This window comes from Dermacentor variabilis, chromosome 4 (assembly GCF_050947875.1).
Source record: "Dermacentor variabilis isolate Ectoservices chromosome 4, ASM5094787v1, whole genome shotgun sequence".
NCBI classification, from domain to species: domain Eukaryota; kingdom Metazoa; phylum Arthropoda; class Arachnida; order Ixodida; family Ixodidae; genus Dermacentor; species Dermacentor variabilis.
In genome coordinates, this window is record NC_134571.1 from 47,655,927 (window position 1) to 47,680,925 (window position 24,999).

A 24,999-nucleotide genomic window follows, 5' to 3' on the forward strand; every position below is an offset into this window, starting at 1 on the left:
GGCGCTACATCAATATTGACCTTTGAAAGCCTTATGATGGACCCTGGCGCACCGTTGTCAAAATGATATCGGAGAGCTTCGATTCAGCAGTGTACAAGTGACAAAGCTGTTGAAGCTATGAATTTCAAGACACAACTAGGCATTGTTTACCACCACCATCCCACCCTCTTAATGATGAAACGTGTAATGTGCGTGACAGACTTCCGCCCAGCGGTCGGAAACTTTTTCCGTCTGATCTCCCACGCGTCACCTCTGAGCCAGTGACGTTAACTACCACCTCTTGGCCTTCTTTCAGGTCCGTCGCGTGAGCCTGGTATTCACGACGAGTGAAGCGAGCGACGACCGCATCGTGCTCTCTCCGTCATCGCTTTCCAAGTGTTCCGAGAGCCCCGAGGAAGGCGAGGCCAGCTCGGAAAACGTGAGCGTCGGCGGAGGAGCGCGCGCTCGATGCAAGCGGCGCTCTTCGCTTGGCGTGCTCGGGACGAGCGAGCGGAGAGACTCCGACTCCGTCAAGACGTCGCACGTCTGACACCTGACGCGCCTGTGGGCGATTTTGATGCAACATCAGGCAGTGACGTATACACCCCCACGTTCAACGACGTCCCCTGGCTCACGTCGGAATCGAACTTAACCAGATCGGGCTGTACACCCAGTGGCGAACTTTTAAGCGCGTCGGAATTGTGCCATATGCAGTACTGCGTGCGGGTAGGGGTTTTGTTCGCAGCTTGTATTTGGAACGCTGTACCTGGGGAGCGATGCAGCAGGTTTTACACAGGTTCGTCCTGCTGAGGTGCCATCTTCTAGTATGCGTTGGTAATGTACCTACGCAGCCGCGTGCGCATGATGGCTTTTCTGGGCGGTGCCCTGAGTCAGTGGACCGTGACCCTTGGTGTGCTAAAGAGTTCTACTCCTTATTGTAATTTAACCTGGTGCCGTATTCTCAGACAACTACTGTACAACATGTCGTTTTTCAATACGCGCTGGTTGGCTAAAGGAACTATGCGCGACGAAAGGACCTTTGCGATCGGGCACCTTCATCGTCGGCGTTAATTTCGCCCCGCGCAGCCACAACATGCCACGACAGCAAGGCGCAGTGCAAAATTTGTAAAATCAGCGTGTTGTGACTACAGTGCAGCCACTGTGCCAGAATGATTACGACAAGTGCAATTGAGTGTACCACTGAAAGAACTTGATCAGCAGCGCGACCCGAGGTGAATGAATACATGCATTTCACGTTTGTGAGTAATCAGGTAACGTTTTACAAATGCGTGGGCCACGGAAAGTAATAACTGAACACTTCACGAAGTGCAGAAATATTTCACCACCAAAACAAGACAATGACGGTCCACTGCCGGCTTTTTTACGACATATGGTGGCACACGTTTGAAAGCGGCAATGTATTTGTGCCTTAACGGGTCTGCGGGCCGGCCTTTGTAGGCAAACAGGTGAACGCACCAGCGATTGTTTATATGTAATGTTGTTTTCTACGTTTCTTGAAAGACATTTGAGCATATTATGAACGTGTATTGTTTGTTTTTGTAATGCTGTTATTGTTTTTTTGTTTGTTTGTTCCAAACGTCATACTCTTTTGTACTCACTCCATCTGAATGGCTATCGTGTCTGTCAGGATTTCAGCAGCATCCGGATCGTTTGTGCATTTGTCATGTAGCCTGTATATTTATTCTCGCCTAAAGGGCACTTTTGCCAGCTTCACTGTTTTGTTTTTATTTCATCGTTGCATCTATCGTTCACGGACTGCAGTATATCGTGTGTAAAGCCAACACATCTCAAAGCGCGCGCGATGACACATGGGCTACGTCTTTTCCAAGCAGGCAAAGGCCTCGTCCTCTTGAAGAGTCAATAGAGTGCCCACTCCGAAATGAGTGAGTCCACTGAGAAGGCTTTCTGTACGAATGCCTGTTGAAAAGCAGAAATAAAAACTGAAGTACAAGTTTTTCTTTCACCCGGCAGTGTTCTTTGAAAGCGTGACGGTAAAGGAGATGACAGCATCTTTGTGTTTACTTGCGTTATCCAAGCGTGATTTTCCTTAAAGGTAAAGGGGAACCACACTGGCAAGCACTCCCAACATATTTAACGTGCCAAAAGTTCACTTCCCAACTTTAGACGTTTTTGTGATTCACTCGCCAACAAGAAGAGTATCACTGCTTATCATCACTTTACGTTCAGAGCGAAGGCGATGTGTTGAAGTTTTGAGTTAAAATTCTTGCCCTGAGTACGACTCACACTATACCGATGTTGTTGCACGATGCGGAGGATAGGAGGATGGTGTGACAACCAGCTCTGTCAGGAAGAAATGACAACTCGAAGCAAATAGCTTCGATGGCAATGTACCATACTGTCTAATGACTCAGCAGTGTAATTCTAACGACGCTGCTGTCCTCCTCCATTATTGTACACTGCAATGTAACTACTACATGATGTGTTCCTGGGCGCCGTGGAAACAGCACAAAGCGTGGCACGCTCGTCGCAGGAGCCAGAGAATATGTTGACTGAGAAGGCACAAAAAAAAATAGCGCAGGTAAAGAAACACGACAGTACAAAAAGAAGACAGGCTTTGTTTTTAAGCATGAAATGCTTTTAGCTCCCGTTGACGGCGACCTTCAAGTGACCTTGAGCCAAAAGCCAGAGCCGTTATCCGGACATCGTTGCGAGAACAAAACGAGATCATCCGGGATCAGTCAAAACTTAAAGTGTGGTCTCTGGCCCCCAACCCTTTGTACAGGACCGCATTACAGACGCTATACGCTAGTTATTACCCAAGCAAGTTACAAAAAATATTGCTTCCAGGTTCTTCCTAATCCTAGTTCACGATATCACTCAAGCTATAACTTCTAGTGCGCTAAGTTTTATTTGTCATTTCCAATAACGGGGGCCTTCAAAAGATAGATACAGTGCACCATACACTTGATTGTCATCTTTTTGCGCTGAGACAGGGTTGCCTATGCTCTTTTCAACGCCAGTGGTCCGTGAGTTCCGCGGCGCGGGTTTGGCGCCGTGCACCTCCTTCGAGAGATGGCGCCATGCTGCGTCACCAGGCCGGCAGCGTTTTGCGCGCAGCGGATAGTTGAGAGATGGTTGTGAGTAATCATCGTAATTACTCCAACCAATATGCTTTGCCGGTAGCCGTTTCATGCTTACATCTACTCTCTATTACGCGAGAGCCAGCATTCTTGTTTTCTTTTATTTTCAAACAATGGCGCTACGGGAGATTGACAAGAAGCAAGTGGTTTTAGAGGCGTGTGCATGTATATTTAATGATTTTATAACCAAATAAAGCTTAGGATATTAATGCGTGGGTGAAATAGAAAAAGTGTACAAATTAATATCTGAAGTAAAACGTAAGATACAATCACCTAAAATAAAAACATAAAAGGAATGAAGCAGTAGATAATTTTGAAAATGTAACGAAGTAGTTGTTTTGTGTTCGCAGCGATGTCGTAAATTACAATACAGCCTTCCGTTTGTCTAAAGGCCAGCGAAGACACGTACAGGAAGACAATGGCTGGCGAAGCTAGTGACAGCCCAAGCTGGTGAAATGGAATTGCTGAAGTGTTTTGTCTTGAAAATCGGAGGCAGGATAGAAAGCAAAAAGCTGAATAGCCTCATGTATATTGTAAAATCAACACAAAGGAGACACAACCAATTTGGCACAATATTGCAGCTAAGTTTTGTGCTAAGTGATAACTTGAAATTGTCTTGAAGGACACCAATTATTATTCGTGGGGAAACCATAGGTTATGGAAATCGGGAGACGATGAGAGAGTAAATTCTGTGGAATCTTGAGACACGGAGTAATGCATGTGCCTAGCTGCGGTGACGTAAGCCTAAGTCAGCAAAACTCAGAAAGCAGAGCCACCGAGGGATGCACGTGCGAGGCAATCGCCATTTCATTCATACAGTCCACAGTGACCCAGTGCCTAAATCAAGCGAATTTATCGTAAGTAAGGCGGAACCAGTGAACAAAGTGCCCGTCTAATTGTGAAATACGAGGTTACAGTAAGTGATGTGCATAGGTAATTGCAGTCAGTCACGATAACAGCGAATGAAGCATACTGGGAAAGCTTTCATAAAGGCAACACAATTGCTACTTATTCTGCTTGAAATATGGGCGTGAAAACAGGAAAGGCGAAGCGAGTTAGACAACTGAAATATTCAGGGTGCAGCGGTGGCGTAGAGGTAGAACATCCGCTTCGCGTGCAAGAGGACCGTGGTTCGAATCCCGATGCCGCGCAATTTTCCACCGGATTAAAAAAGATCCGCGTGTTGATAAAATTGCATAAAACAGGCCTGCAGTGCGGCCTGATCCCGGTGACCAGAACCGGTAACGCACTCCCTCACAAGAGCAGGATTGGCCACCCTGCTGCAGTACTTGGCCACAACCTCCTATATGAACTGCAACAAAAAAAAGGAAAACAAGAAAATAAACGTAAAGGATCAACAACTTATGAACCGTAACGATGTGGAATATGCAGGTTGGTGTATGAGCCTCCTGATACAAAACAATGATGGCAATGAATCAAAGGAACCTAAAACATACGCACACTGCTTCACTTTTCAAGAAGCTTAACTATTATACAGGTAGGGGCCTCAGGCTCAGGGGCGAAAGAAACAGTGTCTGCTTCGTTCGCTTTTTAGAACGCAGCTCTAAATAGGCGCATACACACTATACGGCAAAACACACGCCGCGAAAGCTGCCTCGCTGCAGCTTTTTCTTGAACAGGGATGGATCGGTGTTGGGTAGATTTCTCGCGGCTTTCCGCGGCGGTAAGCGAGCCGCGAACACGGAGACCTATGAGAGCGGTCCCTTCGGTCACGTGCGCTGTGGTATAGCTGGGGAAACTGGTTTCATGCGGACGCGCTCGATTCGTACTCGTATGTGGCATCAGCGAGCGCGCTGGTTTAGTACTATCGTCTGCTCGAATCACTCTCCCTCACCGTTGTTTTGGCCTCGTTCGCGATTGCTTTGATTGTCATGGTTTGCGATTGTTCTTTACAATGATGAGTCTGAACCGAGACGCCCCAATGGAAAGGTCTTTGGACACAGTGCGCCATATCCGATTCTGTACGAGAAGACGGACCCTGAATATAAGGACGTGGAGGCGACCTCCGTACTTCACTCTCCTTGTGTTCTCAACGCGGCGACGCCACAACGGAAGGAAGCACACCAACAGGATTATGATTAGTGGCAATGACGTCGTCATCTTCATAAGTTATAACTCGCGTTAAGAGCAAAGAACGTAAGTACAGCGCCGATCTATTAGCAGACGAAGAAAAAGCACGCGATATCTCGCACCTACACGCAGGGTAAAAGAGAGGAGGCGATATTTTCATGCTGTCACGTGGCTGCCGCAGCAGCTCGCCGACAGTTGATGTGGCCACTCTGCCGCAGCTGCGTTTTGCCGCCTGCGGCGCGACGCGCGCGCTTTTCCGCTAGTGTGTGTGTGCCTTAACTGAGCGAACGACCACAGCGAAGAATGAAAGTCAACGCGGAATGCAGCGCGAGATGAAAGACGCCGATAGCGAAGAGAGGGTGTGGGGAAAGCGGAGGAGGAGGATATGGCGAAAGAGTGAGAAGACAAGCCTAGTGACGCAAGAGGTACTTTGTGGCGACGACAGCTACAAGATGGCGCCAGAGTAGCGCGCGCCGTCTGTATGGAAACAAAGCGTTGCATGGGCGGAGGTCTGTCTGCGGCGGCTGCTCTGAATCGCGCCCACGCGTCACCCACGCGCCGCCGCTCGTGAGCTCCTGATTAGCGAGGCAGTCGCGGCCATAATAAAGCCGGTCGCGGTCGCGGCACACATCACTTCGTTTGCAACGTGCCGCACGAGATAGATTGTCCGCGTCAGCTAATGTGTCGCGAAAGACGGCTTCGCTCGCGCCATAACTGTAGCGAGAGTGCGCCCCCAAGAAACTTCCTGCCACGGGCCTTATCAGTCTACTGCGCCGGAACACAAAGTGCGTTTTTAAGTTGTTTGACTGGTGGAAAGTCTATATTTAAGTTTTCATATAAAAGACATGCGCATTACGCCTCAAGACAAATACACAAAAATTGTCGTGTAACTTGGGGCAACATTCACTTGTAAAATTGTTCTTATCAGTCTACTGCGCCGGAGCACAAAGTGCGTTCTTAAGTTGTTTGACTGGTGGAAAGTCTATATTTAAGTTTTCATATAGAAGACATGCGCATTACGCCTCAAGACAAATACATAAAAATTGTCGTGTAACTTGGGGCAACATTCACTTGTAAAATTGTTCTTATGTACAGAGGAAAAGCGATGCGAATCTGCGGGCTTAGATTTTAACGCACTCTTGCTAGTCAATATCACCGCCAATGCCTTTCTTGCTCGGTAAATTTAGCGGACTACGTCAATGAGCGAAGCCGGAAACCGTCCAGGGTCTGTGTTTATAGAGAGTGAAAAGGTCTGCGCTCAAATTTTGCATTAGGGAGTATCGTAATCGTCGGTCAATTTTTTTCTTGTTTCTAATGCGAGCTGAACAGCTGTACTAGCTAAAACAGTTTTGCTAGCTATGTTCTAGATGTTATCTTGAAAATGTGTTGAGGGCAGTCTAAGCTGTCGGAGCAGCGCCTCACAATTCAAGCCAACGTTCATGGACTGAGAACACCGATTCGAGCATCCCACACCTCTATCTAGCGGCGATCACCCTCTCAAGTGTAGGGAGAAATGTCCACCTAAAGTACAGCAAGCAATATTGTAGCTATTTTTTTTTAATTTTTGTTTCTTGATTCATTTCAGCTTTAAGATTAATTTCAGCGTGCCCTATCGGCAAATGCTTTTGTCCAAACGCGCTCTTCTGCACGAGATTTACCGCCAGGTGAAGAAGAAATTTCCTGCACGTGGCATTGCTCGCGCACCTCGAGCCCTGCTCGCTCCCAACCTGCAAGAAGAACGCTGGACGCCATCATGGTAAGACGCCATTTTCAAGCCTCCTGTTCGAGATCGTCCCGTCGATTGGTTTTTTCGGCTGAATCGCTTATAGCCGCGAGGGGAGTAATTTCTGATAACGCTCATAAGACAGCCGGTCTGTATCAGAGGAATCGACAGATGTATTACATCTTGTTTTCATTCTATGAAAGGTAGAAAGAGACTTCGTGCTGAGACACTAGTCCCGTTTCTTCACGGCGTATGCCCAGCAGCCACAAGTGCTTTGAGTGTTAGGAGTAGCGAGGATGAGTTAATTTACTTCCATGACGTATCGTTTGAACAGCCCGCAGATGTTTTTTTTTTCGTGTACCGTGTTTTTAGAAGGACGACCTGTAGGAGCCTTGAGTGAGGTGCACTGCTTCTGCCATGCATTCTAGTGCAGAATGCGCTTCTTCATTTGCATGCTGCGCGCTTAGAGCAGGCATTACTTGAGGTTCTTTGTAGGTGGCCATTTTCTACCATTCTTGCAGGCTACAATTTAGCGGCAATGCTTAAATTAATTAACGTCAGTGTTTAACATCACAAGAAATAAACACCCTCGGCAACCTCTCAAGTACATAAGTGCTTTCGTATTCCGCTTCATTGGAATGCGTCACTGTCCCGCGAGCGCGAGCTCACACCTTATTACCCGCTGATATAACGCGGCGGTTCGCGACACAGAGATGAAAGCAAGGACGACGTTGCGTTTCCTGCTCAGCACAATATTCCGAGGATATACGCGCTAGCCTCTGCACTTACAGCACTTGTTTGTACCTGTTCTTACGTCACTGATATCTAGGCGAAGTAAACTTACTTTCCTCGATAAGCCGAAAGTGTGCATAAGTTCTCTTCGGTAAGGTAGAAACTTCGGCTGGCTGGTGGTAGCATAGGTCATATTTCGAAAGAACAGCACTTAGGCGAAGCACGAGTTCATGATTCCACAGGTCGCACTGACTAGCAACAGCAATAGCTTATCCTTTCTTTCCAAGGAAAGGTGATAGGGGGTTGGGAACACATGTTAGAATTATCGTGATAGATGCAAGATTTTGTTTTCATGCAGTAACAGCTAGTGATGGCCAGGTGAGTCACATATCCATGTGCGTGTATAAGAATATAAGGCAATATTCAAGTATTTCCTGGGCCTTTCACCTTCGGCATTTTCGCACAATCTTGCACCTGTGGAAATTTGGCTTACACATGCACTTGTTGGAATGCACAGTTAGATTGCTGTTTAGTAAATCCGTCAGTGATTCGGCTTGTTTCTACTCTTGTTATAACTCAAGAAACAACAAACTTATAGAATAATTCTTATCCTAGAGCTTCGTCTAAGCGCCGGTGTTTCAAGATATGAGCCTCGTTTCATTGTATGCCAGATGAATTACAGCGTCCGTGCGTCCCGCAGGCCAAGGGCCAAGTTCGTCTTTGCGACCGGCGACCGTATTACATTCGGCCGCCGGCCAAAGAACGAGTCTCCGCCAGACCGAGGACATGCCCGGAGTCCAACCGCTTGCAAGCCTCGTGGCCGGCGACTGGCGGTACAACGTCGTCGCCTTCCAGGGAGCGCGGTGCCGCGGGCGACTCGAGCCGACAGCGAAGACGCAGGACCACAGGCGCAGGCAGTGTTTGGTGGATCGGGCGTTTCCGTGAGCTTCCCGATGCTCCAGCAGGCACCCGTTCTCGATCCTCCGACGGCGCGGAAGCTCGGCCATGGAGGAGGAGCCACCACCACTGGTGAGCACTGCTACACGTATGAAGCAACACATCGCACTGCCGTGGTCAATACTTTACTTTATAGGGGATATCTTAAGCCTGCTATAGGTCTGAGGCGATGTTTCCCATTTACCTCGTAACTTGTTTCTGATTGTTCACACAAGAGACAGCAGCTTCCTTGTTTGTTGAGGAGGCTGCAGGTGGGCAGCGCCTGTATCCTGTTTCTTATACGTTCGTCTTCACGTGCATCTTACATTGCCCTGCTAATTTGATAATGTACATTGCAATATAGTATGCTCAACTATCAATCAAGAACGTGTAAAGAACTAGTGAGGACACAGTGATTGTTGGCTGTAGTATATAGGCTGCAGCACGGATCTCAAACGATGACGTGACTGCTCCGGCGTCAGATACTCAAGTACTGCAGGATTATGCCGCAGAAAGTTAAGTGCGCAGTTTGCCTTCGAAATAAGCGTCGACAACGGAGCGAAGAAAGGCTCCGCAATACTTCCTTCGGTGGATCGAGCCATTTGTGTTCGTGAGGTAAAACGGCGCCACACCGACTCACGTTGCTTAGATCAAGCTGATTCAGCCATGGTCTTAGCAAACTTCCATTAACGGCAACTTCGGCTGTCTATATTCGTCGATTGTACTCGGATACACTGCATTACAGTGCAACTATTGTTCCCCTATTCTTCTGAGAGGCTTACTAGTTTCAGTGATACAGGTGAGCTTAAAGAGACACTAAAGAGGATTAAAAAAAAAACGTTCATCCGAATAAATAATATTTCTTCAATGCCAAAAACAAAGTCACTCTTACCGTAAGAGGAGGCCTGGTAAGCTAGAAAAGGCGTAAAACAAAAAGCTGGTGGCGATGACGTCATGAGGCACCCCTATATCGTCGGGACGTCATGGATTTCACACTGGCTCATCGGCCCTAGTTAGCTTTTTTATTGGTAAAAGTGACTATATTGCATTATAATATAATCAGAGATTGACCTCAGTAAGTTCCAAGAACATTTGGCTACAGATGTCTAAATTCCAAAGAATGCACTGAAATCCCTAACGCCAAGTTAACATATTGACGCTAATTACGTGCATAAAAAATGTTTGCCCTTTATTTTATTTTCTAGTAATTAAGCTCTTACCGTAAAATTACTGTAAATAAAGTTTTTAATGAGTACTTTATCAGTCCTAACTGATTCAGTATCCTTTAAATGACCAAATTTGGTCCTGTTAGAAGGAAACGATAATTACCATACTGACACCGTGTACGCAGGGTGAATGCAGGCTAGTGTGCACTGTAGCCAACTTGCGACAGCGAGAGTCGCAAACTGCACTCCTGGTTTGTCTTGGAGTTTGTATTCCAAGATATTTACGCCGCGTGAACTTTAGTCTGGAAAAGACTGTACGGGGTTTCTGTCGGCCGACTTGGTCTTTCAACACTACGTATCCTTGATGGCTGTCTCATATTACAACGACGAGAACAATCAGCAGAATGCGAGAGGCTGCAACTTCGCAGAACAGCTGGCAGCGGAGTTTCTTATCAGACTCGCGAGAAAAAAAACCTGCAAGATTGGCCTCCATCTCGACGTACTCTCTTTAGGGGTTTTCCGCCATTAAATAGGAATTGTTGCTGGGGAAGTTGGTGTCGTTTACTCTATACGCTTGTCATATTTGGGGCCAGCACGCATTGTCTATTCACTCTTCTTCCGCCGTTATAAAAATGCGCATACTGCAAGGGCACCGTCTCACGGTATCGCACGACAGGGATGCAGCAATGAAGTAACGAAAGGCCTTGTCAATGGGGAGGCTGATCACTGAAATCACTTAAGAAGAGCGATTTCAGAAGAGACTAATGAATAACAGAGGAAATGTCCTTCACTCAGCTTACCAGATCATGCCTTGAGTGGTTGTGCAGTTAAGCTACCTTCGTTGTAGGCGACGTTTCTTTCCTGCCGTTGATGAGGTTAGATAAAGCCTCGTGTGCTGAGACAGGAACACGCACACACGCGCACACACGCGCACACGCATACGCACGCACACACGCACACGCGCACGCACGCACGCGCGCGCGCGCGCGCATGTTTCACCTGTTTTAAAGCCGAGTTTATTATCAAGGCGCCGCAAATTTTATAAATACCATCACCCGGCTGCCACGTTTGTCTCAGTCATCGTCTTGTGCGCTGCAAAAGCAGCTTATGTCAACAACGAACCAACGAACAGCCCAGATCAAGTTGCTTCTGCTCTACAAAATGTAGAACACCTCCAAAGCATACACTGCTGCTGGGGTGACTGAAACGAAAGAAAATAATGTTGTGAAATGAAGAAAATAATAGTCTTCAGTGTACGACGTCGAGGCTAGCAGTAAATGAATATTGATTCGTCGAAGAAACTGCTAATTTTTTAAGCGATGCCTCTTTCACGTGGCACAAGGCAGAGCAAAGGGAAATAAGTTTGTTGGAAGACGAAGTCACGCTACGAGCAGCAGTTTTTCAATAGTGTCAAAAGCCAGGTGCGAAACGCGATGACAGAGCGATGACACTCGGAGATTCATTCCTTGTTGCTCGGCAGCTTTTCCTGACGTAGGCGTCTTCTTCGCTACGTTTTGCACGCGCTGACACTCCCGCATCGGGGATCCTGTTCTCAAAAATGCTTTAGTGATATATTATCCATTCGAAAGAGCCGATACCAGCCAAACCTGAAAGTTGGAGGTTGTAGAGTACGCTAAACACGCGCACCTAAGCAGCTGAATAGGTGGGCCTTAATTGTTCTCCGAATGTAGTTATATACTATAGCAAGGGTGGCCGGCCAATGGCAAAGCGCGATTACGAACCTGAAGCTTTCACAGTTGAGGGATTCGGTGGCTGGTGGTTGGCCATATAGATGTGTCTTGCAATCTAAGAATGTGTGGCCGTAGGCTTCTTTGTGGTTCGTCAGTGCTGGGGGCGCTTTATCTTGTTTAGAGCGGCGTTTACACTGATGCAATAGATTGTGTGTTGCATGTGTTAGACCACTACGGCAAATACTATGCGACAACGTTTACATCTAGCACATCCAACTTGATCCACAAACCGGTAGTTTCCGTTTAGTGCGTTTTTTTTTTTTTTTTTGCGGTGAGCGGAGCAGAGAAAACACATGCTGGACAGCCGTCCCCTTTTCTTCTCTCTCTCTCTCTATCTAAGTGTGTGCCAGTGTTCACGTGCAGCGCGTGATGCACTGCCGATGTGCACTTCGATATGCACTTTTCTGGCACATTACTACATTTTGTTTCCTTAGCGCATTTCCGCCTTCCACATAGGTGCGATACGCTAGAAATGCAATTCATTTTCACCGCTGGTGCATTCGTGTATATACAGCTAACGTTGACGTGGCCGTAGTTCCGCGACTTTTTTCAGCCCCATGTCTCGAGCAGACGCGCCACTTTTCAAGCACATCTGTTTGCGAGCAAACGAAGAAACATTAATGTTTATTAAAGAGGACTTGTCCTACGAAGGGTAAATCAGGAGCTAATGAATGGGGGATGACTCGGAAGGTACAGCGTGCCGAAGGCACTTGCAACGCAACCAAATGCTTCTTTTATTAAATAAAGGAAATGCAAGAAAGGAAAAACAAAAGTGGTGAACAAATTGACAGGGCATGTCGTCAGCCACCATTGGGCATAATGGCTTATGTCGGCGTCTCCTAGATTCGTTCACGCAAACTCGAGGCGCGCGGGATCAGTCGGAAGTCGAACTGATCCAGCACCTGATCTAAGTGATGTTGGCTGACCCCGCGCCGCTCGACTGCTCTTAAATTAATTTGCCAAAAGGATTTGGAATGGTCAACCGATTCCTTGCCCGGTGCGTAGACGGCGAAGTCGCTTAGGCGCTAGCTATAGGCGCAACCCGTTAATGTTTATAGCAATCCGACGGCTGGTTTTCGACCCGTCGAGCAGCCTCCAGACGACTTTAGCGGGTTTACATAAACGTAGCTATTCAGATACTTATAAAACTGCGAAACCATTTTTTTCGGCCTTGTATGTGTAGGCCTAGTGCGCGAAGCCTCAATTTCTGCCATCTAGACTCTCTGCAAGACGTCTGTCGACCGTCGGTGTCGTGTTGGCACATAGCGGCAGAAAATCAGTCCTTGCAACGGAGCTGACTGCTGACTGCTGCGACGTTTCGCGCAGGCCCGCGCTGTGGTTCGTTCAGATGTCGGCAGTCGTCGTCTCGCTCGTGGTGGCCGCGCTCGTCGTCCTAAGGTTCGTGCTGCAAGAGGCAAGGATGGCGACGGAAAGGGCACATGCCCTCAATTGCTTCCTGGATGGCGACGACGACGGCGACGACGACGGAGACGCAGAGGGCGCCAACGGCGTCAGCAGCGTTGCCGCAACCCGCCGACGGCAGGCGCCTGTCAGCAGCTGCTGTGGCTCTTTATAAAACTTATTTGTTTATGTACATACAATAGTGCTGCTTTAATTTCGTTCGTAAGCACTGTCGTGCTGTAAAAAAATGTTTTGTACAGACCAAGTAAGCATTCTTGCGTGAACCTCGTTATGCTATTTTTTTTTCTCGGTGCCCAAAGAATGAAGTGACCGCAGAAGCGGACGTAGCTATAGCTGATGTATATGGGCGGGAAGTTGGGACATGTTAGTGATTTAATACTATAAGTGCAGTGAGAAGACAAGATGGGCAGGAATCAACGTGTGCGTCTGCCCCTGCCCGTTGTACCTTCTTGCTGCAACCATGGGCGCTTTATTATTGGATTGCGCAAGGGAGGTATTGGGCAACTACAAACGTCCAAGGAACGTTTCGCAATAAGTTTCGCAGGGCTGTGCTTATAATCGGGATCTAAGCAGATTTAGTCTTTCGAGGCGATGGCGAGGGAAGGGTAGTCGCCTTGCGCGCTGTAAGAAGAGGCTCTCTACCAATGCCTCGACCAGCGCGCGCTAGCAGTACTCTCCTGCGTTCTCCCATATCCCAGTCGAGGGCACACGTGACGTTTAAGTCCTAACCCACTTCTTCATTCCCCCTACTTTTCCTGCTGCGCGGTGCATTTCTAGTAATGGCTTGGCGCGCTCTCGTTGGAGAGAGAATAAACACATCTATTGAAGTAAACGGGAACCGCTGGGTCCTTCGACGGGCCCTTGGTGGGGAGTGGATTCCTCAGTCCAGGAGCCCATGGGACCCATCCACCCGACGCGCGCTGGCGACCAGATCGAGCTGGTCCCGGGAGTTGAAGCTAGAAAGGGAGGCTTCCCACTGTTGTGTGGTGGGTTGTGAGATTGTAGGATTGGCGCTCATAGTGCTCTCGGGAAGCTTTATCATTCTCATTATTACTATTTCGACTGTCTTTCACTTCCTCCCGCCTCTTAATTGTACTACTGTCCATTGTTGGCCAATCACTTGTTGTGGGTATGTTTCACTGCGTGGAATCAGCATTATCATTATCACCATCATCATAATCATTATCGTGTTGTTCTTCCTCCTCATCGTCGTGGTCGCGTTCCTGCCGGCTATTAGCATAGCGTCTTGGCTTTGCGTATAGTGCAGATCCCACAGGTTCACGTCGTCTCTGCTGACGACGGAATGAGTGGCTCCTACAACAATATCTGTTGGCTTCTGGGCTCGTGTGCAGGAACTTTGTGTTAGTGCTAACCGACTGTTGTGATACATTAGTAGCACGTTTTGTTACGAATTTCGCGATCTCCTTTTTTTCTTTTCCATATACGACGAGGAGTAGCTGGTGCCACGTCAAAAAGCCAGCCTCTCCAATTAAAATAAGGGGGAAAAAAGACGCGGGCGCACTCGATTATATTGGAATGTTGTCTGTTTTCATTTACTCCGTCAGTAGTGCGTCAGTAGTGTCGTTCCTTTCATTATCCACAAACCAAACTTTTTTGTGTGCAATCGCCGGAACTGACGAGATGCCTTTTCATCTCTTGAATCATGGGGTTCGATGCCGTAAAGCAGAGCAAGAGTTATAGGGCACGCCGCCGTGGAAGGATGCGGGTAATGACCCCCTCAACCGCGCCACCCCTTCCCCCCTTTGGTAAAGAAGAAGATACACGAGCGTTGCAATGCTCGCGCACCTCCCGCACCCCGCGCGCCTCCCGCACCTCGCGCACCTCCCGCACCTCGCGCTCTCCTCGTTCCAGGCCCGCAATTAGAACGACCGACTCCGACATGGTGAGACGACGTTTTCTTGTCTCCTGTTCGCGGCCTTTCCTTTCTGGCAGAGCCGAACAGCCCTGGCGAGCTTAGTTTCTCACAATACTCGCGAAATAAGCCTCGCTAGCGAAGAATCTACTGGTCTATCGAGCTGCGTTCACGTATTCGCGGGATCTTTCGTGCTCTTGAGGCGCTCCAGTTTTGCGACGGTCGCGAAGCACCGCGATTGCCCCGGGTATTATTCAGCTCTCATATACGATGCGAAAGGTAACCTTTCAGTTGGGGTATGGTTTAGAAAAAGGGTTAGGTGCGATTTATCATTTATTCTGCGTACCACTGGCCATTTCGCAAGCTTTGAGGAAACTGCAGAGTGGCGAGTCGGAGAAGTTAACCTCCGGCCTAATAGTATGCAAAGTATAAGTTTGCTATTCTATATCTTCTAGAAAGGTCATGCAGGTTCACCTAAGCTGTAAAGGCCTTGTTTACATATCGTTGGTACCGTGCACTCTCGGTCACAGTTGCATTACTTGGCGGTGTTTAGCCAACAAATATTGGCACCTTGAGTGTTTTATGAGCGACGAATTTGTACGTGCGAGAATTTCGACTGAACTGTCTTTTGTAGAGTTTCGCAGAAATGTGTCCAGAATTGGAAAGCCAGCGAGGTGACTCAGTCTCTTTAATAAACGGGGCACTGAGCATGACTCACAGTAAAGTACAGAACGCCCTCTCAGATGCGCAGGCAGCGAAGTATTCGGACTTTGTAAAGCTCGGCAGCCAGTCATATACCAACTAGCATTTGAAACAAACGCAACGCGAGAATGATTGCCTAATTACACTTGGTGTCCTGCTTAACACCTTTAAGCAGCACTTGAAGCAGCAGTTCACTTGAGAACGAGTCCATAGTGGGAGACGTTCGATAATTTTTGACAATCTTCGGTTTTTTAACTCGCGCACATGGCCGTGTCTCTATCTGAGCACAATTGGCGGAGGTCGCGAATCTAACACACCGCCATATAGCGGTAGAGTTCTGAAAGCTAAGTTTTTCTTTTGAGTTTTAACCAGAAGGCTCCACCATGTGTACTGTAAGCTTTCAGTGAGATTGATCCATTCCCTCCAGGAACGGGGATTCGATTAGGAGGTCAGCCTGTTCGCTGGCCTCCCAATCGAACCGTATTATTTATGAGTAATATCAGTTAGTATGAGCTGTATGAGTATAAGTTGTATGAGTTGCAGAGCAAGCCCACAGCTGATGCTTTGTATTGAGATAGCCCTGGCGGAGGGAGCAGCGGGGGCTTTCAGGAAAGTTTCAGGCATAACGCCAAAGCCACTAAGCCTCTATACTCGGCTGGTCGCAACTGCTTAGTGAAACGCTGAACAATACGTCGCGAAGCTTTCAGCTGCACAATATGATAAGGACGCATGCATTAGCCAGTGCACGTCGTCCTCATGCTTCTGCCTAGCTCTAGGGCAGCACCGACACTAGGAAGAATACAATGTTGACGAATAATTTCTAGGAGTATGCGACCTGCAAGATTAATTCCAGCCTTTGTATGTGTTGCAGGACGAGGTGAAGGTTTGCTTTCCTGGCGCTGATCACATCCCTTTCTGGGGCCGAAGAGAGGGTGAGGCGATGCCAGCTCCAGAACACTACTGTCACTCGACCCTTCCGGTGCGACGTGGCCTGGGCCTCGCGGTGCAACGTCGTCGCCTTCCGTGCAGCGTGGCGTCGCGGGCGAATCGAGCCGACAGCGAAGACGCAGGACCACAGGCGCAGGCCATGTTTGGAGGATTGGGCGTTTCCTTGTCCTTCCCAATGCACCAGGCGCCCTTTCTCGATCCTTCGCAGACTGAGACAACCGGGCGAGTCGGAGGAAGCGCCAGCATTGGTGAGGGGCCGCTATACTACGTATACTGCTTACACATACCACGCTCGTGTATATGCAGTAAGGAATGGCCATAAAGAGGGAGGTTGACTTAACCCCTTAAATTCTGACGAGTTAACTACTTTGTAATTGTGGTGCAGAAATGATACGCGATGTCTTTTGCGATTTCTGTTTCAACAATAGCAGTAAAAGAGCTATAGGCATTCCTGGTATCATATCTTTAGCAATAAGGGGAGGCCACATAAAAGCAGGTTAGAAGAGTACGTACTTCTCTTAATTTTTAGAAAGTTTGTCGTGGTTCATCTGCATTAGAAAATTACGTTTCTGAAATGCGGAAGTGCTCTCTTACTACGAGTGGCGCCTTCGTTATGCCAGAAAAACACGTAAGGTATGAAAGGCATCGGCAATGCCTCGTACTTCTCGCGTCAGCTTCCTGTGACGTCATAGAATTTGACGGCTTTCCTTTCTCTTTAGTTAACTGTTCACTGATAAATGATTACGTTGCATTCTGCGAGGATATACCGATTGTCCCAACTTACATTAACGAAGCCACTCAACAAAAAGATTATTTAAAAACAAGGTGCGAGATTAAACTATAAAACCGACTGTCTTCGGTGGTCAGCTAACAACAGAACACCGCAGGGCTTAGAGTCGTACTTTGGACTATGTTTCTTGGATTAGTAGTTTCGTTGAACAGCTTTGCTAACGTCAGCTGTGACTCCCTATTTATAGGCTCGTGTAACCACGATTATAAGGAAACTGCACTAATCAAGCCTCGTTTGTGCCATTTGTAACCATTTATTATTTCTTACGAAGTAAAAGAAAAACCTTTTAACATTTCTCCCTTCCCAAAACAGTAATCGTCATCTATCCTGTGTGCATTTATTTTCATTGACGCTGCACGCCCAATGTCGTTTTATTTTAGAACGTCGAAAATGTTTAAAAATTGCCTGTGTCTGATAGCATAATTCTAATCTTGGATCTAAACTTATTGATGAGGTGGCCATTACTTCTGCGAGAAATGAAAATGCCAAGCTATATAGTTAACATAATTACCCTAATTAACTGTTTAATCATTTACGCCACATATCTTAATGTTTCGTAATCGTAATCGTAATCTACAAATGCATTGGTGTTTCAGTTACTTCCGTGCTTCAATGCATAAAACAGCGTTTTCCTGAAAAAGTAACCAGATCGCAAAAGCACTTCGTTGGAAACTTTGAAAATTAATATCTCGAAACTGGCACAGCCCAGGGAATTCGTTCCAAGTGGATACGCCTTGCGAACTCACTGGATGTAATTATTAGATTTAAATATGTGCCCTAAAATAATTAATAAACAGTTAATTATGGTAATTGTGGTAATTACTTAATCATGCAGTTTGATGTATCGAAGAAATAATGGCGTTGTTATCGAGTTATTTAGATCAATGGTTAGAATGGTGCTATGTGCCACAGTGAATTTTTAAAAAATTTGGACCTTTGTTTAAAAAAAAAAGAAGGAAAACGGTTGTTCACGAACGGCACGCCCGTATCAGCGTGCCATAGCGTTCTTGGCAGGAAATTATCGAGCGCGCAGACAGGGAATGCAGGCAAGCTAGGTGGCGTACATTGTTTAGACACAAGGTAAGCCCAAAGGCTAAAAAGAAACATTAGAGTGCAGTGAAATTGGGCACATTTTCTGGGCGGGTTCAAAACGGCCGAAGTTCGAGAGCATAGGTTGAAATTCGTGACGTCGCACTGACGTACCGACGTGGTAGTTTAGGCGCAGTTTATCACCTGAGGTTTTGTAACACGCACCCCAAGCACGGTACGAAAGCACTTTTGCATTCGAACTCGCGACTTCGTGCTCAGCAGTGCAATGTCACCTATAGCGACTGGGCTATACTGCGGCGGGTCGAGTACATCGCTGCCTAATTAAAAAAAAAAAAGAATTTGTATAGATGCTGCAGCCAAATAACGTGCCCTCATTTACGTGACTAAAAGGCGGAACCGAACCTATCTCAGTATCTATAGATATATCTTGGGAACTGTTTGCTTGTAAGACACGCGGACGACTGGTGCAGATAACAAGGTGCGTGTGAGGTGGGAGTTCGTACAGGCCTCCGAGTTGTATGGTGATGACGCGCAGTGCAACGGAAAGCCGACCTTCTTCTTCTTTTTTTTTTTTTTTGACGGCATTCACGACAGTCCCGTTCCCCGCAGTCCTGCCCTGTGGTTCGCGCAAGTGTCTGCAGTCGGCTCGTTCGTCGTGGCAGCTCTGCTGGCACTGACGTATGTGCTAAGGGAAGCCAGTCCGCAGCAAAGGAAGCGCACGAAGCTGGTCGCTCACTGGTCTCGGACGGCGACGATGACGTCAATGGAGGCCGAGGCGACGGTCGCGTCCGAAACGTGGCCAACAGCCACCGACCTGCAAGGGCCTGTGGGGCGCCGCCACGGGCGCTTTGAAGGATTAATTGTTTAATGTACATATTAGATTATACGAATGAACTTTTTCTCGTTCACCGCTCCGCGGTAAGAAAAAAGTTTTGCATTGAGCTAGTAAAATTTGTTTCGGAATGACTCCTGCTCTTGTAATTTACTAGCTGTTGAAGATGTAGAGGTGGTAAGAACGCCTCAAAATCTGAAATTAGCACCGGCCTGTGTGATCGGTATCAGTTGATTACTGAAATGAGGTGTACTCCAAAACTTTGACGACGTTTCAAGGCATATTGTTAGTGACAAGAAAAAATGGGATTACAAGCGCGTACGAGATGGCTATGAGCCATCGTATTTGTGCATTTAAGTTCTTATGCACTGTCTGCACGTACGAGTGGCAGACTCTCGAGATTGCAGAAATTTTAGAGCTTTAATGTTTTAATGTAACACATGGCTGATAAGACACGTTGTAGTGGCGGGCTCCGAATGTGAATTATCTGGGCACTTTCTCAACGCAAAGCACAGCGCACGAGCTCTTTCGCAATTAAATTACACTTGTTTTTTTTCCTCGGTAACAAGGAGCGAGCACCAGCATGAGTACACTGCAATGAACAGTTTGATAGAGGCAGCGGTCCATTTCTTCCTGTTCAAAACCGAAGAAATGCACCACAGCCACTTAGCCACCTCGGTGTATCCGAAGTAATAACATCGGCATTTGAGTGTCGAATGAGGGATGAATGACGCCACAAGTACATGTAAGCCCATTGGTGCTGCAGTGAACAAGAGCGGAACAGAAAGAGCAACAGGAGCAGCTTTTCCCGACTACCCCCCTCCAAACCTCCATCCATCCCCTGAGGTTTTCTGTATTACATTCTGCTCTACTTTACACGTTATACATGTGAATGTTCTTCATAACTTCTTCATAACATAACTTCGACGGGAGACGGCGGACTGTGGCTACATGGCAAAAAGGAAAAAGACTCGCTATCCCAGGTTGCGAAAGTCGATGGTCCAGCGAAGGTGTTCAAAACCACCGCTACAACTGCTAAAGGGGGTATGCAATGCCTTATTGCTTTAGAGTAATGGTAGTAGTGGTGATTTAGAGTAATGGGAGTAATGATAATTTTCACAGCACCACGCCGCTTGTCGTATTGCCAGGTTTATTCTTCCCTTTGCCGCTCCTCGTATTCACACTGCTCCTTGGGAGTTCTAACTACGCGTTGCCTACCCATAGCGGTGCTGCGACTACAATGAAATCAGTTGTTAGGCTGGTTATATTATATACTAAAGGCTTGTGATATCACTCCCTACGTCCCAAGCTGCCGTCAGTTATCTTTACCAGAAGACGCATGCGGGGAGCATTACGTGCTTCGCTATGTTACCAGGAGCGCCTTATCACCAATTATGTGATTCGGATGCTTCTTCTGTGCTTCTTCTTTATTGAAACGAATGCTGTTCTGTATGTTGTATACGTTATTCCAAAGAATGCAGAATACTTAAGAAAGAATACCCATTAAAGTATAATTATCAGCTTGAAAAAAAATCGTGTTATAGTTCACGTTTTTGCCTATGTACTATGTTGTGAACCTCAGTTCACTCCTGCGCTTACTGAAAGTTTGCTTTATCTAATTTTGATAGGAAGCCCTACCGCAGTTTCTACCTGTGGGCCTCCTCCTAAACATTTATCAGCTCGATCATTCTCAGGAATTTTGTACATAGCAACTTCGGCAACTCGTTGACCTTCACCGCGATGCACCAGCATATGTCAGCTGACAGCATTTCCAAAAATTATATTCCCGAAGATAGACCAAGCTTTAACAAGTTTCAGTTACCAACTTTGAGAGAGTACTTTTTTCTAATCACAAAAATCATTTACGTCTTTACGACACTTTAGTCGGCATTTGTGCGGCGTCGTATCAATGTGTTAGTCAAAAGTCTGCTACAGCAAAGCAGTAAATATCAAGGGCCCTAATATCCCTATACTGTTAAAAGAAAGTACCCTTATGAAGTTGGTAACTGAATCGTGTTCAGAGTAGGCCGACCCGATCATTAGAAGTATACGCGCGCACACACGCGTGCACGCACACGTGTTGAACATGCTGCTCATTGTGTTCCGTTGACCTACTGAGGTGAAGCTCAACAGAGTGGCGAATGGGCAATGTCCAGAATTCCTGGGCATGCCATGTATTGTGAATGCATTTAGGTTAGTGAGCTTGATTGAGTGAAAATAGTAAAAGAAAAAAAATTGAGTGAGACACCAGTCCCCAGAACACTCATTTATGGAACGAAAAAGAAAGAAAACAAAGAAAATAAAGGAAAATGACAAACAGTATGCAATAAAATAAAAACGCGAATGGCATTAATTCTACCGATAAGGCGTTTTTCACGTAGAAAAAGTCAAAAGTACCTATGTTGCACGCAGAGGAAATTCAGCCGTGAGGACATTGAGGGAACGGGGGTGGCCATGATGCGATGATAATTTGCAGTCCTAGGCGCACACCTTGATATAGGTATGACGATTGATTTAAGTCATTTCTTAAAATTGTGGAACGTTTAATTTCACGTGCACCTATTACATGTGTGCCAGGTCCTCGCGAAAACCTCACGTGTGCGGGACACGAGAAAGAAATCGCATAGGAGTCATGTCACGGCATTTAATACAATACGAAAGTGAGCTCAATGATATTTCTAAAAGTGAATCAACGATAACTTTGTGGTAAGAGGATAAATCGAATACCAAGCACAATATGTGAGAAATTATGGATAATAGACGTTAAATAACACAAACCACCAACACGGGGCTTTACGATGCGATCCTCACGAGGCTCGGTATGTTGGAGAGGAATAACATACTAGGAGCTGGCCGTGTCCCTTACCCGTATTGTGTGCTTGAGGCTTGCATTCAGCAAATATAAATATTTAAAACCCGAATTTAATAATAGTTTATTTACTAGAGTGCTTCAACGAACCTTTATAGAACTACAATATAGCTAAACGACCTATTTAATTTTAATCATGGATGCGTTCGCGCATTCTGTGTGAATATCTTGCGTTCACATGACAGAATATATTGGCAAGCGTTATACACACGTGCAATATACATATTGCCCTAATTTTCATGCGAAAACAATCTCAAGGGCAGGACCTAAATGTTGGCTAACTTTCGTGCCCTCTTTTCTCGAACAGAAATTTAACATGAAAAACAGAACCTAAAATTTCAAGGGAGCTTTCCTGTTCGCGCTTCAAAATAGCTAGCTTATGCGGCAGAACTGAGACTCGCCACTTCGTTGGGTCTGCAGATGCTGCTACTAGCGCTGGTACAGAGTTCATTCCCTGCTAACGCCATGACGGCATCAGGTGCAGCTATTTGCGTTTCGCTCTCCTTGAACGTGTTGTGTGCGTCGGTGACTTTGTTGGTTGTCCCCGAGCAAACGCACGAAGCTTGATCTTTGGTACGATGTTCATAACCGCCTAAAGACGATCCAGGGACCAACGCTGGGTGTCGAAACCACAGCGCGGGAAATCATGTCCAGGAATCCCTGCGAACCAGCGCAATGACAAAGAGAACACAAGCTTTATATCGGTTTCTTGCATTGTTCCTAGCATGTTAATTTTCGCACTGGAAACGATGAGGCAATCATGCAAAGTACCTGACAGCCACAAGAGCCTTCCTGCAAAAGCTGGGCCAACATTATGAAAAATATTCTGACGCTAGAATCTTTCGTAAGAACAGGTGCCGCCAGTTGTGATGATGAACATTTCATTAGCGAATGCAACCGACCAACGGCAAACATCACATACCAATGAAAAAATGTGCTCATTCGGCCCAATGCTTTTTTTTTTCTCTACGTAGCATTAAGTTTCTGTTTCCTGGTCGACGTAACCCTTTCAGCCTAAACTATCATAAATTGAACCGAGAACTACAGCAACTGTGCCAGAAGGGAGAACGGCACAGGAAAGCTTCCGCGAAAGCGCGGCACCATGCACAAATCCACGAATGCAGCCCAGCGGTCCCTGCAACTTCTATTGCATGCTCATATAGGATAGCGCACGTACCCCTCCCTGCGAGGGTCCCAGCTCGAGTTGAAAACGTTGAACCAACGACGCAATTGTGAAGTTCAGCGACATCTGTGCCATGCGCATCCCGATGCAATTTCGTGGTCCCACGCCGAAAGGCTGGTGAGCTACCTTGCGGAAGCTGCCTTCATTTTCCGGAGAAAACCTGCCAGGGACAAGGACACGATGAACAAGATAAAAGTCTAGCACTCGCAGCGCCCCGCGCAACGTGTTTCATCGCTGCATGTGAGCTCTTCCCGTTCAGCTCATTCCCAGGAACACTGGACATTGCTCCCTGGGCTATCTGTCGAACTTCATCGCAATGTACTATAGCGTAACTCGATGAGAAGCTTTAATATTTATAAAGATCGGTTGAATTTCAACTACGTTAAGTTAGTGACGGCTGGAAGGTACATCCTTCGAATAACATTTATGGCACTTAGATTTAACTTTCCTGTCGCGTTATAGCAATGTTTTGCTCTTGACCGTAAAACTGCTATAACGCGGGTGTGGGCCTGTGTCAAGCGGTCTGTGGCTTTTCTCCTACCATCGTCAGCTTCGTTGTCTTTCTTGCTTGATTTTTAATTAAAGTGATCCTCACTGTGCTCTTCTAATATATATATATATATATATATATATATATGAAATAAATACTCATACGTTTAACAACAAAAATACCATCATTTTACTAACATTTCGGCTAGTGGCTGGGCCTTCGTTGGAGTGAATGACACTACAGGAGACGTTCATTCCTAAAGTATTCGAAAGGGAAAAGAGACGTGGATGGCTGCGATGAGTCACGAACGAGGAATCGTCCTCACCCTCGAAGAAGCGGGAATTAAAAATATACTATGGGGGCACCTAAGCAATTCTTATGATGTGTAACTGTCAGGGCATTATTACTTGTCACTTAGTGTGTCACTGAGTTATGTCGTTGCTTTTGGTGTAGCTCCGAACTGCACGCTTCCGCCCTTGTGCGTTATTTGAATGCCTCGATTGTCCCTAAAGGCCTAAGGATTAATCTAAAGGCCACCACTTCAAAAATGTCCGTTGCTGACCAAAGCAAATGGGATAACGTTCTTAAGGATGCATCGTTAGAACTAGTTTCAGTCATTATAGAACAAGTGTGAAGTCGTTACGTAGGCAGGACAGATTACTCAAACAGAACCTCACTTCGGAAGATTTATTACATATAGGTCGTTATGAATCCGATGAAGTGTCATCACTCTTAAAAATTAAAGCAAGGAAATTTTCTCGCGACAATGTTGGTTCTCACGATAACCGGCTCGGATCAAATGATGCGCTTCCCATACAAGTACCATTATAAAACAAGAACAGAACCATTGACAACATTGTGAACCTGTCTAATTTTGAACTTTCCTTCGCTCAGCTTACTGCTCTTTCAAAAGGTTTAAATTATTAGGCGGTCACTGGAAGATTTAGTGAACTTCAGCTTCTTAAATATATAGACAACTGTACAAGCAATTTGAGACTTCGGGAATATTTTTAAGACCATCCTAGGTAAGACAAAGCACGCTATGCGCTACCTAGCGGCAAGCACTGGACTCCTCCTCCAAAGCGTATAAGCGTCTGGATATATATAATAAAGCAGTACAACACGATATACGTAAGACATACAAAGAACAAATTCCCTTTCGATGCAATATCTCTATTAGAGAAAAAAAGGGCATTGGAGGAAATAAACAGCAAGCAAAATATTGTCATTAAGCCTTCCTACAAAGGAGGTGCAATAGTGATAAAGGACAAGAATGATTATGTTAAGGAGGCCCACAGACAATTATCTCACTCTTCATTCTATAAAACATTAACTTATGG

The 24,999-nt window shown here is 46.4% G+C and overlaps 3 protein-coding genes across 12 annotated transcripts in view; 2 read left to right on the forward strand and 1 right to left on the reverse strand.

The window, feature by feature from the left end:
• The window catches only part of LOC142579067 (sodium-dependent dopamine transporter-like), a 140,474-nt gene extending 138,511 nt beyond the window's left edge, over window positions 1-1,963 (forward strand). For all 7 annotated transcript variants that reach the window (XM_075688898.1, XM_075688902.1, XM_075688897.1 and 4 more), the window contains one exon: window positions 296-1,963. In XM_075688898.1, coding sequence (XP_075545013.1) covers window positions 296-529 — 234 coding nt within the window. In that variant the 3' untranslated portion in view covers window positions 530-1,963. The remainder of the gene's footprint in view (window positions 1-295) is intronic.
• A 3,844-nt stretch (window positions 1,964-5,807) lies between these two features.
• LOC142579071 (uncharacterized) overlaps window positions 5,808-24,999 on the forward strand; it is a 35,732-nt gene continuing 16,540 nt past the window's right edge. Inside the window, exons 1-5 of one of the 3 annotated variants that reach the window (XM_075688907.1) lie at window positions 5,810-6,948; window positions 8,348-8,676; window positions 12,827-13,049; window positions 16,369-16,693; window positions 18,880-19,251. In XM_075688907.1, coding sequence (XP_075545022.1) covers window positions 6,946-6,948; window positions 8,348-8,676; window positions 12,827-13,049; window positions 16,369-16,693; window positions 18,880-18,962 — 963 coding nt within the window. In that variant the 5' untranslated portion in view covers window positions 5,810-6,945 and the 3' untranslated portion in view covers window positions 18,963-19,251. Of the gene's footprint in view, window positions 6,949-8,347; window positions 8,677-12,826; window positions 13,050-16,368; window positions 16,694-18,879; window positions 19,252-24,999 lie in introns of those variants that run through there. The other 2 variants (XM_075688908.1, XM_075688909.1) reach the window with 2 other exon arrangements.
• LOC142579068 (cytochrome P450 3A14-like) overlaps window positions 21,355-24,999 on the reverse strand; it is a 32,785-nt gene continuing 29,140 nt past the window's right edge. For both annotated transcript variants that reach the window (XM_075688904.1, XM_075688903.1), the window contains 2 exons: window positions 23,164-23,329; window positions 21,355-22,646 (listed from right to left, as the gene is read on the reverse strand). In XM_075688904.1, the coding sequence (XP_075545019.1) occupies window positions 22,569-22,646; window positions 23,164-23,329 (244 nt within the window). In that variant the 3' untranslated portion in view covers window positions 21,355-22,568. The remainder of the gene's footprint in view (window positions 22,647-23,163; window positions 23,330-24,999) is intronic.